At 45.1% G+C, this 17,862-nt stretch overlaps 1 protein-coding gene across 3 annotated transcripts in view; it reads left to right on the top strand.

The window, feature by feature from the left end:
* Nucleotides 1–16,700, top strand: part of LOC146805868 (U6 snRNA-associated Sm-like protein LSm2) — a 103,766-nt gene extending 87,066 nt beyond the window's left edge. For 2 of the 3 annotated variants that reach the window (XM_085623198.1, XM_085623199.1), the window contains 2 exons: nucleotides 14,706–14,765; nucleotides 15,400–16,700. In XM_085623198.1, coding sequence (XP_085479324.1) covers nucleotides 14,706–14,765; nucleotides 15,400–15,525 — 186 coding nt within the window. In that variant the 3' untranslated portion in view covers nucleotides 15,526–16,700. The remainder of the gene's footprint in view (nucleotides 1–14,705; nucleotides 14,766–15,399) is intronic. The other variant, XM_085623200.1, reaches the window with a different exon arrangement.
* Nucleotides 16,701–17,862: the final 1,162 nt, after the last annotated feature.

Genomic DNA, 17,862 nt, shown 5'->3' with positions numbered 1-17,862 from the left:
TTTGGCCTGGCCATGCGCGGACTTAGGGGTGGTTTTGTAGCACGTTGCCGCTATCGGTAGCGGGTCCGGTGGCGCTCCTGAAGATGGTGTCGCATCCGCCCTTATTGTATTATTTTCAAACGTTACCGGTCTCGGGCTCCATCTTCCGACAGCTCTGCTCTATGGCTGTAGGATTTATCTGGGGGTTGGGCAGACAGCGTCTTGCATTGGCTACAATGATTCGCCCGAGAGCTGATAGGGGTCTGGCAGTGCCAGACTTCGAATGGTACTATTTAGCAGCGCAATTGCAGTGGCTTACCAGTTCTGGGGCCAGGATGGTCCTGAGGGGCGATGGATCCCACGCTACATCTTGTCCTTTATAGTGCTTCAGCAGAAGATGCATCTCGAACCGCTCACTGCGGAAGAGAGGACGCTGCGGCTGTGCTGGAATCTGAGCCAACGTCGGGCCGGATTCACTTGCCCGTATGCTCCGGAGATACCACTGGGTATGTGCACGGCCTTCCCACATGGTGGGGATTGGACAGCACTGGCTAACTGGGAAGACCTGGGAATACAAATGCTAGGAGACCTCTATGAGAATGAAACCCTGTTGACATTATTTACTGCATTCAGCGCTTATTTCGGAAATACAGCGCTATTGGGGGGACGGGTCTGTCGGAACCTCGGGCCTCAACGGTGTGCCAATATGTGGTAATAGAGGCGGGAACTGTCAAGGCTATTACGTGCCTTTAGACGCATGATGACTGAGGCTCTGGAGCCATTGAGGGCGTTGCAGGAGAAGTGGAAAGCGGACCTTGGCGGGGAAATCCCAGAAAAAATGTGGGCCCAGTTGGTCAGAAGAGCTTGGAAGAGCACAAGGAATGCTAGATTTCAATTGGTAAAGTTATATATCCTGCACAGGGCGTATTTGACACCAGCCAAGCTTAATCAATATTTTAGTGCGGCATCTGCTCAATGTTCGAGATGTAGTTTGGAGGCAGCCGACTTACTGTATATGATGTGGGGATGTACGAGTTTGTGAACATACTGGAAAGAGGTGCTGGAACTACTGTGTAATATAACTGGTCGTATAATAGAACTGGACCTGGGCGTTTGTTTGTTGCATTGGTTCCCGCATACAGCAAAAACGAAAGTGACAAGTAAATTTATAGATCTGGGCCTCGTATTAACCAAGAGGGAAATCACCGTGCATTGGAAGTCAGCGAGGGGGCCAGGTGTGGGGAGATGGCGGGCGGAACTACTAAAGTGGGCTTGGAGCGAAGGTGTGCTTCAGCTACAGCAGGCCCTACGTACTAATAATGACCAGTCACAGGAGGCGGCAAGGGCGTGGGAGGCCTTAGTTGCAATATTACAGGCTCCAGAGCCCGGTTCGGCAGAGAGAGTTTGGACTTGGAAGACCGATAGGATCCAGCTGGCACATTAGCACAAGGAGAATGACCCAGGGTGCGATCAATTGGACAAATGGTGATCTTTAAGGTATATGTAAGCCCTGTACTGTATTACTGTTGTTCATGATTGCTATTGTATTGGATTCTGATGCACCTTAATTGCTTAACGACCATGCTCTTGAAGCACACTGGTGGAGGGGAGGGATGTGGGCGGGGGACACACTGAGAACCGACTTGTGATATATTATATTGTCATTTATCTGCTTGTACTGTATAACTGTATAGCTTCCAGCTAACTATCATCCCATCTCATTGTTACCTTATTTTGGGAAGGTACTAGAATATTTAGTCAATAAACGACTTACTGTCCACCTTGAGTCATGGTCTCTTGGACCCTTCTCAAACCGGGTTCCGTGCAGCTCATAGCACGGAAACTGCGATTGTAGAGATTACTGATAACATCAGGCTTGCACTGGATAAAAGAGAATCAGCAATGTGGTCCTCTTGGACCTAGCCGCGGCCTTTGATACCATCTCCCATAGCATCTTGAAACATCGACTCTGGGAGGTGGGAATCAGGGGGAAGGGTCTGGAATGGCTTGAACTATCTAATGGACCGTACAACAACCGTCCATATAGACTCTATATCTTCTTGCAGCCAACTAGTAAGCGTAGGTGTCCACAGGGTTCCATCCTTAGCCCTATGCTGTTTAATCTCTACTTAACACCACTGGCAGGTATCATCAGATCATATGGTTTTGAAACCGTGTCATACGCTGATGACACTCAGATACTTATCACCTTTGGTCCAGATTATGTGGATACAAAATCCTGTTTTAAAAACTGTATAGTCCATGTTAATGAGTGGATGGGCAGGCACAAACTACAACTTGATGGCAGCAAGACCGAGATTATTTTGTTTGGTTGAGGGGAGGAACACTGGTCATATGACTGGTGGCCCTCGGAACTGGGTCTATGTCCATCTCCAGTGCACAACCTCGGAGTAACTATTGATAACACACTGTCCATGAAAACCCACATTAACACGGTACTCGGCTCTTGCTATGGGATCATGCGGAATCTCTGCAGAATTTTGAAATGGTTACCCATAGAAGCCAGGAAACCTCTGATGCAAGGTCTTATCAGCCGCTTGATTATGGGAACGCACTTCTGGTTGCACTAAATGAAGATCTGCTCTCCAAGCTCCAGATTCTTCAGAACACTGCTGCCAGACTCATTCTGGGTCTCCCACCCAGACCGCCTTCAGCTCCCAACCTTAACAATCTCCATTGGCTTCCGGTGCGATAGAGAGGCCACTTCAAAATCCTGTGCCTTACACACAAGATTCTGTATGATACTGGCTCTAGATACCTAGCCAAGAAACTCTGTTGGTACTAGCCTGGCAGACCCCTAAGATCCAGCACCAAATTCCACCTTGTTCTACCACGCATCCAGACTGCCCGAAATGGAGGCCAATCGTTTTCTTATTTGGCCCCCAAGCTTTGGAATAAGCTACCACCCCATTTTCCTTCCATAGCTGATCTCAAACGCTTTCGAAGAGAATTAAAAACTTTGCTCTTTTCCCAGTAATCTGTTATTACACCGCCCATCTTGCTGAAGTTTTGCTAAGCGCCATGAGACCTTTCCTGGTGATATGTGCGCTCAATAAGAACATTTGATATGGACATTGACTTCTAAGGCTCCCAAGACCTCAGGGACAGCACTTATGGGCCAGGACTCAATCCAGCAGAGATCCCCAGCCACGTCTCCTGTAGGCTGCGTGCCTGCAGCCTACCTTTCTCCAGCGCCCAGGCTCCCTCTAGAAGTGTACAGGCTTCCACAAAATGAGGGATCACCGCCTCACTTTACTGAACAGCATTTTTTTTAAACCAGCTTGTTTAAAAATACACTGCTTTGCAGCAGAGTGCTTTATGTTCTTTGTGCAGCCTCTGAACGAAAGACAGTAGTTTGGTCTTTCCTTTGCAGAGCAGGTCTGTGAAGACTGTTAATCTTATGAAGCAGGTTTGAAAACATGAACTTTGACCTCGGCAGTGACAACCCGGCCCTCCATCATATCTTGCTGTCACCCTGGGTACAATTTAAAATGTCAATATAAGACTGACATTTTATACAGGACACATCCTGAAATTTTGCATTTTAAGTTGATCTTTAATGTGATGAAGAAAAGTGAGGCACAATTCAAAAGTAATTGCATAGCTTGGTCCAGACGGGAAGCTGGGAAAATCAAAGGTTTCTTGGTTTCATATTACCCAATTCAAGCACTAGACAGCAATTATTTCTCTCTCTCATTTTACTTCATTTATTTTTGTTTTAAGATGAAACACACTGGCTATGAGCACACACTCAAACACCAGAACACAATACATTCCTCATGCACAGAACCTATGTCGGTGAAAGCAGCACCACAGGACCAGCAAAGACTGAAGGAAACCTGGAGTGCCTTTTTGTTGCATCACCATTCAGGAACGCATGTGTCACCAGCAGCCCTTGTGGTGTGATCTGTTAGGGTTACTTTAAGACCGCAAAAACCAGAACGTTACAAGCACATACCTTCATCCAGTGCTTGCTCTCTGGAGTTATCTCTGAACACATTTTCCACACGAACTGTGCACATTCCAGGTGGTACACAAATGCACCTACAACCCAACTTCATGTGAACTTATCACACTTGTTGTGAGGACGTGATTGAGATCAGACATGGCCTCATGAATGTGCCCACATGCCAGAAGATGGAAACCCAAGCCACCGATTTTAAGAGACTTGTCACCAGAGTAAGAACAATTGCATGTATTAGCAAAGCAAAGATCTGTAGGTTCCAATCATTTAATGGTTAGTCGTTTTCTCAATTCAATTAAATTCAGCTTTATTTCGACTTATTTTGTCATAAAAGCAACATACATAGATATTAAAAAAACATATATAATACACAGTCCAAGTTCCAGGCAATAAAGATGGAGATCAATCACATTAAATTCTATCACAGCTATGCTAAAAACATATAAATTAATTAAAAGCCAGATAATGGTTAAAAGGTTATTATAATACATTTTGAAAGGGGAAAGGTTATTATAATACATTTTGAAAGGGGAAAGGAATACAATTCATCGTGTCTGACCAAGCAAGAAGGTTATCTAACCAGCCTTTAAATATTATAGCTTACATCCTTTCTGATTCCTTATGAGATATACATTAAATAGGAATCTACTTAAGCTGAAAACTATTAATTGTGAAGTATTTGCTTTGAGTGTACGTTCTGCCTCTTTGAAAAACCTAAACCCCATGTTTATACACAGGGGTTTAATCCATCGAACTCTTGGCTTTTTGTAAACGGGGCAGAAAAACAGTACATGGGCATCATTTTCTTTTGCTTTTTGTTTTCTCATCCACACAAGCGAATTGCAGAGCTGGGGATGCAACAGCCTTTGATAAAGAGATCCCATCACAGGCCTTTTGCATATTTATTACCCTCTGGAGACTGGGGACATCAGTACAGGTGGGCTGAATGCCAAGATTCTGTAGAGTACTATGAACGTGCTCAGAGAGGAATTGTTTGAAAAATCATTAAGATAACATCCCTCTCGAAGTACTTTCATAACACTTCCATAGGTGTTCACTACTGCGCCTCTGTAAAGCATAGCAAAGGGCTAAACCTCTGCTGCTGGAGTAGAGATGGAGGTGGTCTGGGAGCATGAGGCAATAGTATGGAAGGCAGTTAGTGGCCACTAGAAGTCTTGTTTTAATTTGTGCCCAAATGTCCAAGAGGACCTTGAGCTGAAACCAGTGATGGCTTCAGTGGCTCATCCACCTCTAACTGTGAATGCTAAATTCTCTTCCACAGTTTTGGCTGGCTGGTGTTCTTCCATATTTTAAGAGCTGGGGTAGCGCTGTTTTACCATGTAAGTCAGCCAGGGCTTTTTAAACATATCTTTGATCTTGTAAGGTCACGCTCTGCATTTGCTTGCACAGCGAGGTGTTGCAAGTCTTGGCTGCAGTGCACAGAGACCCTTCAATGCCGCACACAGAAACACATAATTAGAGGGAACATTGCTCCCCAGCAAGGTCTATTTCAGGTCCAGTTGGTACTGGTCTCTTCCAGGGAAAGGCCGCTTTCAACTTGTTGTATCCATGTAGCCACACTGGAGGTCCGTCATCCCTCTCTTGGAGTCCATGAGGGCAGGTCCAGACTTTTAGAGCTCCGTTCAGGCCAAAGACATCAGGTCCAGTCCTCTTCTGATCTTTCACAGGTCCAGAAAGTGTTCTGAGGAAGGTTACTTGAGATGCCACATTTATGGTTGGCACTTGCTCCTCCCTACCCAATGGGGTAGAAGTTCCCATGATCACCCCACTCAATTTTCAGCAGTTCCTATTTGGCCTACTGCAAACAGTCCTACCGATCCCCTCACTCCTAAAACCCTACAAGATGGAGAAACGCTTTCTCCCTTGTGCAGAGCACTTGTGTTCACCCAGGTTTATGACCTGGGAAATGAGCAGTCTCCTTCTGTGTCTACTTCAGACAGTCCTGGGGGTATCTTCCCTCTCAATGGGTTCATAGCCAACCTATCTAGTGTGGTCTTTGGGGACAAAGGGCCTCCCTTAAAGTTAATAAAGTTCCCAGTCCACTGTCTTTACTGAACTGATAGGGATCGAATGTCCCGCACCCAGTCTATCCTTTTACTATGCCTATGCCATTGTTCTCCTCTGGGAGCAATTTTCAGACCTCATTAAGGTCAACCGCTGCATGGGTAGCTGCTGGCAGGCTAATGCAAATTAGCCCCCATGAGCTTCAGGAAGGGAAAAGGTAACTTCATAAAAGTTTCCTAAATATTTATTAAATACCTAACTTAACCAGCCAATTGGACTTTCAATAAATATGAAAATTAGTCTTTGAATGAGTGTTAGCTGTTTCATGTCAAACGTTTGATCTAAGTTTTACATCTTGCACATGTTTCACTTATAAAAAAATATCAGGTATCCTACGTTGCAGCCAACAAGGTGTACTTTGGGATGACTTTTATTAATTCCCTCCTATGAAAAAGGTTAATTTTAACAGGTGTAACAGCAGGTTTTGAGACTGCTGTAGTGAGGCTACGCATGGACCAGACCTGAAGCCATGTGTTCGAGGCATATGAGCTGCAGATTACACACTTGTGCATAGATCGCCATCTGGTGTTGGGCCCGGATGTTTGCAGTTGTTTTTCCTTTTGGAAAGTCTTTGGAAGTTACGAGGTCGATGACTCCTCCTTTGGATCGTATTGCGCATGGGCTTCGGCTCCATCCTCAGATTGTTTATTTCCACCATCGGGCTCGGATATAATCTTCGCGCTCTGGTTCCGAACAGCTTCCAGTTCGACTATCGACGCGCAATCCTCACCCCAATTTGCGGTATTGTATTCGATTGCGATCTCCCCACTCAACGCCGCTCTCATCAGCAAGACCTTCGATTCCAGTCGTCGACGACGGCCTTCGGGCCTACCCAAGCTCCGGTCCTGGCTAATGGAAAGGACTCCCTTCAAGAAGTGCCCTCGATGGGGGTCCAAATTCCCACACACGGATCTCCACGAAGTATGTAATCTCTGCCTCTCCCCTGAACACGAGGCTCGAGACTGTCCGGCGTGCAAGTCCTTCCGGTCCAAGAAAACTATTCAAGACCGAAGAGCCAGAAGAACCATGGTACACTCGTCGACGGCGATTCCGGACGACCTCTTCGGGGAAGGCGTCGACGCACCGGAACAACACCACACCGACGGACTCGTCAGCGCCTCCGAAGCTGACGATTCAGATGTGGAGGACATCACTCCGGCACAGTCGTGAGTACTAATCTACCTCCGCAACCCCCCCCCCCCCCCCCACACACACAACCCCCCCCTCCCCCACACACACACACACACACACACCCTCGCCGGCACCGAAAAAGGCTTCGGTCACACCTTCGCCTCCGGACCTAAGCAAGACCAAAGACACTGCTTCCCACACCGCACCTTCGGGACCGGTAAAGAAGCAGATTAAGACTTCCGGCGGCTCTGGCTCGAGCCAGCCCACCGTCGGTGCTGATAAACACTCTTTGGCACCGAAAAAGAAAATGGCCTCCGCTTCGACTCCGAGCCCCGCACCAAAACACTCGGTGTCGAGCTCCAGCTCCTCGGTACCGACACCATCTTCGGGACCGACAAAAGCACACAAGGCCACCGACACTTCGAAGCCGAAATCCATCTCGGCGCCTACTAAACAATCAGACCTTTCCAAGCATAGTTCCAAACAACGAACCAGCACAGATAAAGGCAAAAAAACTACGGCCCGACGCCTTTGGCGTAGATGGACCAACCAACCTCACCAGAACTCTTTACACCGGATCCATTACAAAAAACACTAACCAAGGATCCCAAAACCGGACATTTGATGCTCTGCATCAAAAAGAGACCACTGGAAAAACCTGCTCCGCCTCCACCTCCAAAGAGGAAGGACTCTGCCACCTCCCCTTTCAGAATACCTTCCCCACCTCCACCGCCCCCTCCACCTTCCCCTCCTCCACCTTCTCCACCCCACCTCATCATTCCCCAACACCCACTCCGGATGATGATGATCAGGGGGATCCATATGACATAGGAGACGTGCCCCAAGACTTACCTACAGGTGACCCCAGACCCATGGGACGATTATAATATCCCTGACATCCCTAACATCCCACAGGATGATCTTTACCCTTCCAAACCTTCCCCACCAGAAGACTCATTGGGGTTCAACCATCTACTACAAAGGGCAGCACACTATCACGGGGTAGATCTCCATACCGACCCCGTGGAGGAGGATTTCCTCCTCGATACGTTTGACACCACACTTACGACCACCTCCATATTGCCTATGCTGAAAGGAGTTATGAAACATGCGCCGGAGGTCTTTAAAGACCCAGTCAGAGCCAGGGTCATCAACCTGCGCATTGAAAAGAAATATAAATTCGCCCCTACAGATCCCTCCTACATCAGAGGGCCAGCACCGCTAGAGTCTCTGGTAGTGTCCACAGCACGTAAAAGGACCAACTCCCAGGCGTCGGGCGAAGCACCACCACCTGACAGAGTCTAAACTCTTGGACGCATCAGGCAAACGTACTGCATCCCAAGCTGCCAACATATGGCGTATCGCTAATACACAAGTGCTACTAGCCAGGTATGACAGGGCCCATTATGACGAATTAGAAGCCATAATGCAACATCTCCCTGATAAATACAAACCTAGGGCCAGCGAGCTAATCCAGGAGGGCAAAACCATTACTAATACCTCCCATACGTTGTGCCCTAGATGCAGCAGACACAGCCTCCAGGGCCATCAATACTAGTGTCCTCCTCCGTCGCCATGCCTGGCTAAGGATCTCAGGTTTTCAACCGGAGGTACAAGCCTCCATACTCAGCCATCCCTTTGACCAGGAACATATGTTTGGGCCAAAAGTGGATGAGGCCCTAGAAAAGATGAAAGAGGACACAGACACGGCAAAATCTATGGGAGCCTTACAATCACACCCTCCCAGACGCTCCTTTCGCCGCTCTTCCTTTTGGAGCACATCCAGAGGCTACGCCTCAGACACCGCTTCCACTTCATATAAGGCCCCTACCCAGTCCACCTTTACAAGGGGTTACCAAAGAGGCGGCTACAGGGGAAACCATAGCAAAGGCAGAGGAAAAACAAACACCGCCCGCTCTGCCACCGCACCTACCCAACGACTTCCCTCCACTCCCCCCAGACCATCCCACTCCGGTCGGGGGCAGACTCCAAAATTTCCTTCCTGTCTGGGCTACCATCACCTCAGACAAATGGGTAACACAAATAATTCGGTCATGCTACTGTCTAGAACTAATATCTAACCCCCCAAACATTCCACCCAGACAACGCCCAATGTCACAAGAACATCTAACACTACTAAAGCGGGAGGTAATCTCCCTCCTACAGAAAAGGGCGATAGAACATGTTCCTACCAACCAACGAAATATGGGGGTCTATTCCCTATATTTTCTCATACCAAAAAGGGACGAGACTCTACGGCCCATCCTAGACCTCCGGCCCCTAAACAGATACATACACTCAGACCAGTTTCACATGGTAACGCTTAAGCAGGTACTTCCACTGCTTTCCCAAAACGACTTCTGACCACTTTAGACCTAAAAGACGCTTATTTCCACATTCCAGTGCACAACGCTCACAGGAAGTTCCTCAGATTTGTAGTGGCCGGCCAACACTACCAATTCAAAGTACTCTCGTTCAGAGTCACAACAGCACCACGAGTATTCACCAAGTGCCTAGCAGTGGTGGCAGCACATCTGCGGAGACAACACATTCATGTCTTCCCATACCTAGACGACTGGTTGATAAAAGCCAGTTCATACAACCAGTGTGTACAACACACGCAAACCACTATCCAGCTACTTCACCAACTAGGCTTCACGGTAAACCACAAAGTCCCATCTACAACCATCCCACATAAAACAATACCTCGGTGCCACCATAGACACCTCAAAAGCGCTAGCCTACCCCAATCCTGCCAGGATTACAAGCATTCAGGCTCTACGCGCAAAATTCATGGCACAGCACTCCCTTCCAGCTCGAGTGTTTATGCAACTAATAGGGATGATGGCCTCTTGCATCTTCATTGTACCTCACGCAAGACTCCAGATGCGTCTTCTCCAAGAGTGCTTAGCGCACCAATGGAACCAGGCCCAAGGTCAATTAACAGATCTGGTGTTGGTTGACGGTCGTACACATCAACAGAAGTTACTCCATATCAACCATCTGGAGTTACTAGCAATCTTCTTAGCCCTAAAATCAGGCAAGGCATTCCTAATCCAAACAGACAACATGACAGCCATGTACTATATTCAAAAACAAGGAGGCACACACTCTCCACAGCTCTCTCAGCTAGCACAGAGCATATGGAGATGGGCCATACACCAGAAAATCTTTCTCCTAGGTCAGCATGTCCCAGGAGTCCAAAACACTATGGCAAATCTGCTCAGCAGACAAACACAACAAATCCACGAGTGGGAACTCCACCCGCAAGTTCTTCACCCGTATTGGGGGCATCCACAAATAGACCTCTTCGCCACCCACGAAAACACCAAATGCCCAAGCTTCGCCGCCAGATATCCACACCCATTGTCCAAAGGAAATGTGATATGGATGAACTGGTCAGGCAGATTTGCGTACGCTTTTCCGCCTCTCCCACTCATTCCACTAGTAGTGCGCAAACTACAACAACACTCCCTCACACTAATCCTAGTAGCTCTAACTTGGGCCAGACAACCGTGGTACACCTCACTGCTGGAACTATCTGTAGTACCACACCAAAAATTACACCTCTCTCCACACCTCTTAACCCTTACTCTACTACATCGAGAGAACACAACCTTTCCGTAAGACCAAACCACTGTTTGTCTCGTTCTCTCCACTACACAAGGGCATCCCCATCTCCAAGTTGGGGATAGCTAGGTGGATTGTCAAATGCATTCAGATTTGCTACCACAAAGCAAAACAAACGCTATCCGTTCCCCCTAAAGCCTATTCTACACGTAAAATAAAGGGTTCAATGGCTTTTCTAGGAAACATCCCATTCGATGATATCTGCAAAGCAGCTACATGGTCAACACCGCACACTTTCACTAAACACTATTGTGTAGATGTGCAAACTAAGCAACCGGCTAGTGTGGGCCAGGCTGTACTCAAAACATTATTTCAAACCTCTGCAACAGATACGGGTGGTCGCCGCTAAGGATGGGTACTGCTTATAATCTATGCACAAGTGTGTAATCTGCAGCTCCTATGCCTCGAACGGAATATGCTACTTACCAGTATGCATCTGTTCTTGGCATGTAGAGCTGCAGATCTACACACGCCCACCCGTCTATCTTTATCTGTTCCAGTTTATCTTATTTAGATACTACACACATGGGCCTCTTCACTGTTACTACGCTCCATCTTTCCCTGCTGGCGAAAAACAATCTGAGGATGGAGCCGAAGCCCATGCGCAATCTGATCCAAAGGAGGAGTCACCGACCTCGTGACTTCCAAAGACTTTCCAAAAGGAAAAACAACTGCAAACATCCGGGCCCAACACCAGATGGCGATCTATGCACAAGTGTGTAGATCTGCAGCTCTACATGCCAAGAACAGATGCACACTGGTAAGTAGCATATTCCGTTCGAGGCATATGAGCTGCAGATTACACACTTGTGCATAGATTATATAGCAGTACCCACCGTCAGCGGCGACCACCCGTATCTGGTGCAGTGGTTTGAAATAATGTTTTGAGTACAGCCTGGCCCACACTAGCTTGTTGCTTAGTTTGCACATCTACACAATAGTGTTTGGTTAAAGTGTGCGGTGTCGACCATGTAGCTGCTTTGCAGATATCATCTAATGGGATGTTCCCCAAGAATGCCATGGAAGCCACTATTTTTCGTGTAGAATGGGCTTTCGGGGGAATGGATAGCGTTCGCTTTGCTTTATGGTAGCAGATTTGAATGCATTTTACAATCCACCTAGCTATCCCCGATTTTGAGATGGGGTTGTGTTGTATTCCTTTCAAGGCCCAGTCTGTGAATGGGCACAATAGGTGCTGCAGCCCACAGGTGGCATTTAAGTAAAGGCACTGGGTGCGTTTTCAATACCATACATCAGGGGCTTAGAGAAAGTGAAATAGGTCAATTAGGAATACGCCGATGTAACCTTGTTTGAAGGGACACATCGCACTCTACTTCTGTTTAGTAAGTGTAAAGTGCACAGAGTTAAAAAAAAAAATCTGCAACAAATAGGATCCAGATAAAGGCAAAAAACATGGGGTGGCCAGGCAGAAAAAGCAATTTGCTAAAGTGACGGTTCAGTGTGTTCTCATTTTTATGGGTATTATAATGAACTAGGCTGAAAGCTCCCGCTGCTACTTTTCTAAGAAAGGGGGCAGTCTCCACCCCAGACTGAGTGTATGATAAATTAACTGCCCCCCCCAGTCCAAAGTACTTTGATCAAGTTCTGCGAGACAGTTATTAGTCTTTGGATCCTTTCCTGCACAGACCAATGCATGGTGTCTACATTCCTTCAAGTGTCTGAAACAAGCACTCGGCCTAGGGTAGTCTTCCTTTCTCCTCATGCCCAACACGGAAATTTCTTATTCAGTTCTGTTTACCTGGACACATTCCTTCTGGTTTCCCACATTGCTGGGTTGCTTTTCCTGAGAGTGGCCACACTGAGCTGATGTTCAAACTTAGTCTAAAAATAACACCTCTGCCAGACAACTGTAGACAGTCTTTGAGGACTGAGGTTGACTTGACACAAAGATCTGTGACCCATCTTAGCTCAGAAGGCATCCGATGTTCCAATTTGAGGACTGAGATCTCAATTGGTTTGCCTGACTGACCTGTTGGGAAAAAGTCTGTGCGCCTCACCCTTTACTCCCAAATATCTTATTTACTTTTTTTCGATACTTTAATCTTTTAGTTCTTAATCATTTCAATTTATACCCCGACGAGCACTATAATAAAGATAGATATGTACTATCTACTATTTGAATAATTGCTAGAAAGGTTTTTACAGCATTTTGAGAAGATTGTTTTGATGCTGCAGAATTTTTAAAGACCTTTTATTGAACGTAAACCAACCTAAAATAAGTAACAATATGTTCAGTAATAGGATCTGAATAACCAAGTAAAAAATCTACACAGAACCAATAAAATGTTGTTCTTGACTTGTCCCTTAACAGGGTAAACTTCTTCAAAACTAAATACTCATGAACAAATTAATACAGTAGGATTAAAAGTCCGGGGCATATCTTAAAAACATATCAAATCAGTTCTCTAACATAGTGGTTGCCACTTAAATCAGTATATTAAAGCGCTTTTAATGTAGCGGAGCACCAGTTTGCAAATGGCAGATGGCCTGCCCTCCAAACTAAAGTTTATTTTTTTTTAAAAGCATACAAAGTGAAATTCCCGATAGAGGTGGGAGGAAGCAACGAGAAACCATGGAGGTGGGGTGGAAATAAAAAATAAAGCCTGCTAGTAGTCAGGTGGGACAAAGCAGCACATGAGGGATATGGTGGAAAAGCACAACGGGGAGAGAGCAATATATGCCACACACTCGGGCGGTAGGTGTTTGGGGCAGAAAAGCAGGTCCCGAGGGAGAGAGTTAAAAAAAAAAAAAAAAAAGCATGCACTTTTAAGAAGTGCTGACAAGGAAAGAAAATAGGCTTTCAAATTGTGAACTGTGGAAGGATACAAGCCATCCAATCAAAAAATGTTAGTGAAGCTATGCTCTAAGGGGAGGAGGTGAAAGGCAAGCCAATGAATAAGAAACAAGCAAATGAGTGACTATAAAGCCAACCAATGTTGAACAGTGGGCAGGCTGTAAGTTTTTGGTACACCCACAGAAGGTTTTTCGATTGTGCTGTCTGGTAATTGAGACCTAAATGTGATCTAATTTGTCTGTACTGATTGTGAGGTGACAGATGCTTGTACTAATAGCCTCTTGTCCACACCGTAAGCAGTCTGTTAGACAGTAGATGTATAGGTCAAACCATAGCAAGACGTTTGGTCCGCATTCGTTTTTTGTTTACGGATCATGTTACTTCTGTATTTAGTCCGTAAGTATGCAGTGCTGGTGCCACACAGCAATGCACGTTTGGGGAATAAATATTAAGACTCGGTAAGGACCAATTTGATTTCACGAAGGCGCTGCAGGGTAGGCTTCGCATTGGTACCTTCCTTTGTGTGCATGAATTAGTACTTTAAAGCCATCTCTCTTGACTGACTTTACCCATACTTTAATTCAATGAGAAAATCGAAGAATGATTTACTTTCTTATGGAATGTAGTCGTGCAACATACTGAATGCAAGTTACATTTGTATTACTGCTAGATGTTGAATTATCAGCTTTGAAAAATTGTTTTTTGTTGTGCCCCCACCAAGTGGCTGGATACTCAAAGGTTGGCAACAGCAGGCAGCATTGACTAGGCATAAAGTGAGTCATTCTAAAGATAAGTTTGTTTCATGGAGCTTGCAATGGAAAGACCTCACTGACTTTTCCGTTCTTTTCACTTGTGTATCTTTCCTCTTTCGTATTTTCCTTTTTTCCTCACTTGCCTTCTTTCTCATTGGTCAGGGACATCTGCAGGATTGCATTGCGTGTGCACACAAGGATCCCCGAACATGAGTGAAATTTATCAATTGTCTTGTGTGCTGTCAAATTCGACCCAACCAGCATTGTCCAAGTCTTCACGACGTTTTCCCCATCAAGTGGGTAATTCCCTTTTTGTTTCTCTTTGCAGTACCTCAACATCAAGCTGACTGACATCAGTGTCACAGATCCAGAGAAGTACCCACACATGGTAGCTTGCATGACTCTCCCTGGCTCACGTTGTATTTTGTATGAAAGGGTGATCCATTAACTAGCCAGTCTGAGCATCACTGCATAAATGTTGGTGCATGGCTGCTGACCCCACAGAGTCTGTTCACTTTGCACCTGAAGCTACTACACCGATTGTTGTACCCTTTGCTGTGACACAACAATCGTCGTCCCCCTTTGGCTATGTTGCATTTAGTTACTTCAATCTAGTGCTTCCATGAGCACTAGATTGAAGTTCATTTCTTATTGCCTTGTCTCTGAGTATCTCCCTCATGTCATTCCTTCGTGAGCAGGACAGCCACCCCTACCCCTTTTCCCATAACTCCTCAGAGAAATCTAAAAATTGCACACCCTGTGTAGAATAACACCTGTGGTATGTTGACCTTTTCAAAAGATAGATTAAGTGTAGGCATCTTTGTAACAGCATCATGGCTAACCTATTTCTTAAGCACTCTGCTCCTATTACTTTGCTCATTGTTGTTGTACGTGTTTTCTAAAGATTACGTATTATTGGACACCCAAAGAACAAAGTGAAGGGAAGGCAGTGAACTTATGCATGTGAAAGAGCCCTTCTTCCAATCTTAATTCATCTCTTTTCCTGCACCCTTTCCCTTCAGCTGTCTGTGAAGAACTGCTTCATACGTGGCTCTGTCGTCCGATATGTGCAGCTCCCGGCCGATGAGGTGGATACGCAGCTCCTGCAAGACGCAGCCCGCAAGGAGGCCATGCAGCAGAAGCAGTGAAAACTGCAACATGGACTGTACTTGAAGAGTGGAAGGGGAAGAGTGGATCGGTTGTTGAAGAAAGTGTGGTGAACTGGCAAAACAATGCAAAGCTATCTAACTCCAGAACCGCCCAGAAAAGGGCTTTTTTCCCAATTAGTTTGTCATTCAAAAGCAGGAAAATGCTCCACTTGTTTATTTTCGTTTGTACAGGTATCCGTAGTAAATGTGTTTAAGATGGCGTTTATAAAAATAGGTTTTGGAGTGTGTGTGTGTCTCGGTGTGTGTGTGTCTCAGTCACTGAGTTGGCATCAAAGAGTGTTGGGCCCTGTTAAGGAATACAGGATTCTGTAATTTGTTGCTGAGCAATAGGGGTATCTGTGTGGCAGGAGTTTGGTCCTTTTTCTGCATAATGTTTTTTTTTTTCTTTTCTCTTTACAATTTATGTATTCAGGAGCCCATTTCCTTCTGTTTTGAGCAGAACTGCTTTAGGCATTTTTGGAAGTCCTGGCAGCTTTTGAAACAAAGTATATAGAGCATTGTGTCTCCAATGTGTGATTGTTCTGATCACGAAGTCGGAGTTAGTGTGGCGACCTCCCAGACCTTGTCTGAAAGGGACACTTCATGCTTCTTCAGCACCGTTCTATGAAAGACATAGTTTCTTTGGAGTAGTGAGAGACTGTGGCATGAGTTCTGGGCGGAGGATTTCTAACTGAGGCTTTGGTATGTTTTTAAACTTTTATAGCCAACTCTGATTGATGGAATAACCTTGCCAGTACCTAGAGCTGACCCCTAGCCTATTACCAGGTTATCTTGACCAGTGCAGAAAGAATGCTCCTATACAGAGTTATGCTTTTTCTGGAAATCTTGACAATAAATGCTCTTAGATTTTGGGAAGTCTTTGTTTTACTATTGCTGTCCTTGAATCTCCTCTTCCTTGTATTTCAAGGCTTATGTTAATTCCTGTTTATTTAGCTGAGGCTTTGTACGACTATTTGAAGCCAACGTCTTTGTTATAGTTTAATCGTGTTCCTTATTTTGTGCTTTAAGCAGAAAGAAAAAGGATTCACTCATTTTTTTTATTGTTCAACAATAACAAAATGTAATTTCTACTCAAATGAGCGGACTTGTGTGTATATACTTTTTGCTGATCTCAGAGGTTCTACCTTTTTAAAATAAACAAGATTTTAATTTTCCTTCAGCCATTGAAATTGTATAAAACAAGATGTACATGTTACTGTGTTGCAAAATCATTCTACTCTCTTCTTATTGGAAATTTGAACTCGTCATCTTATTTTTCACATATTGATGTGGTTTCCAAACTGCACAGCGTACGAGTGCCAAGGGTAGGAATGGGGTGGGATGAAAGTAATGACATGATTGCCATGGGAAATTTTTATTTCAAATACTTTATTGATTTTCAAAAAGAAAGAGGAAACAAGAGCGATCACCTTGTCAAGGTCAGAACATCAAATATTGATGGATGACCTCCATTGGATAGATGAGTGATTTCTTTTTTGGCATTAGTGTTGGGGATGTAGTTCCTTTTTGGGCATTTGAAATTGGTAATAATTGTAGCTTTTGATATGAAGCCTCATTCTGCAAAGCAGCCCTTATGGATGAGTAACAACAATGAAGTGCAATAGCACATCAAACATGACTCTCTCTAGGTTATTTATTAATAGTTGCTGTTGGAGTATGAAAATAACATTTGTATTCAATTTACTGCAAGCTTATTTACATTAGGGATTAATCCGTTATAGGGGAAATCACTTGGAAAACATCTTCTTTCTGAAGGAAAAGCAGTGATTGGAATCCTAAGGAATCCTGGGAAGTAGCAGGGAGACGGTTGGATGACTAGGTATTCCATTCAAGCATGGACTTCTGGAGTGTATGCAAGTGAACAGCAGATGTCTAATGAATCCATAATTCCATTGCAGAGTTCATATTGAACTGAGGAGCTGAGAATGCAATCCCTCCCTCCTGTAAATGCAATTGTTTTTCCATACTATAAATGTGAATGAAATCTTTCTTGCCTGTTGCAGTCATTTTTAGGTCGAGCCTAGGCAGCACATTGCCTTTTTATTTGTTACTTTGACTGTCCTTAAATAAGCCTTGCTTGCTAGTGGGTAATCGTTCTTCTTTGTCCCTCCTTGTGCACATTTGTTTTCTCCCGCGGAGCAGGAACTAACTAACTACTGGTACTGTTCCACTGTAATCTTTATCTGTGCATTTCCTGCAATTTTTATTTTTTATATACATATATATATCCTGGATTTCTCCACCACATTTCTGCAAGTTGGTCGCTAAGATTGGAGCACGGACACGAGATGAGTGCAGAAAGTTCTTATTTATTTT

This window comes from Triturus cristatus, chromosome 8 (genome assembly GCF_964204655.1).
Source record: "Triturus cristatus chromosome 8, aTriCri1.1, whole genome shotgun sequence".
Classification (NCBI taxonomy): Eukaryota; Metazoa; Chordata; class Amphibia; order Caudata; family Salamandridae; genus Triturus; species Triturus cristatus.
The sequence above is the reverse complement of the archived record's forward strand: the minus strand, read 5'-3'. Positions and strand labels throughout refer to the sequence as shown.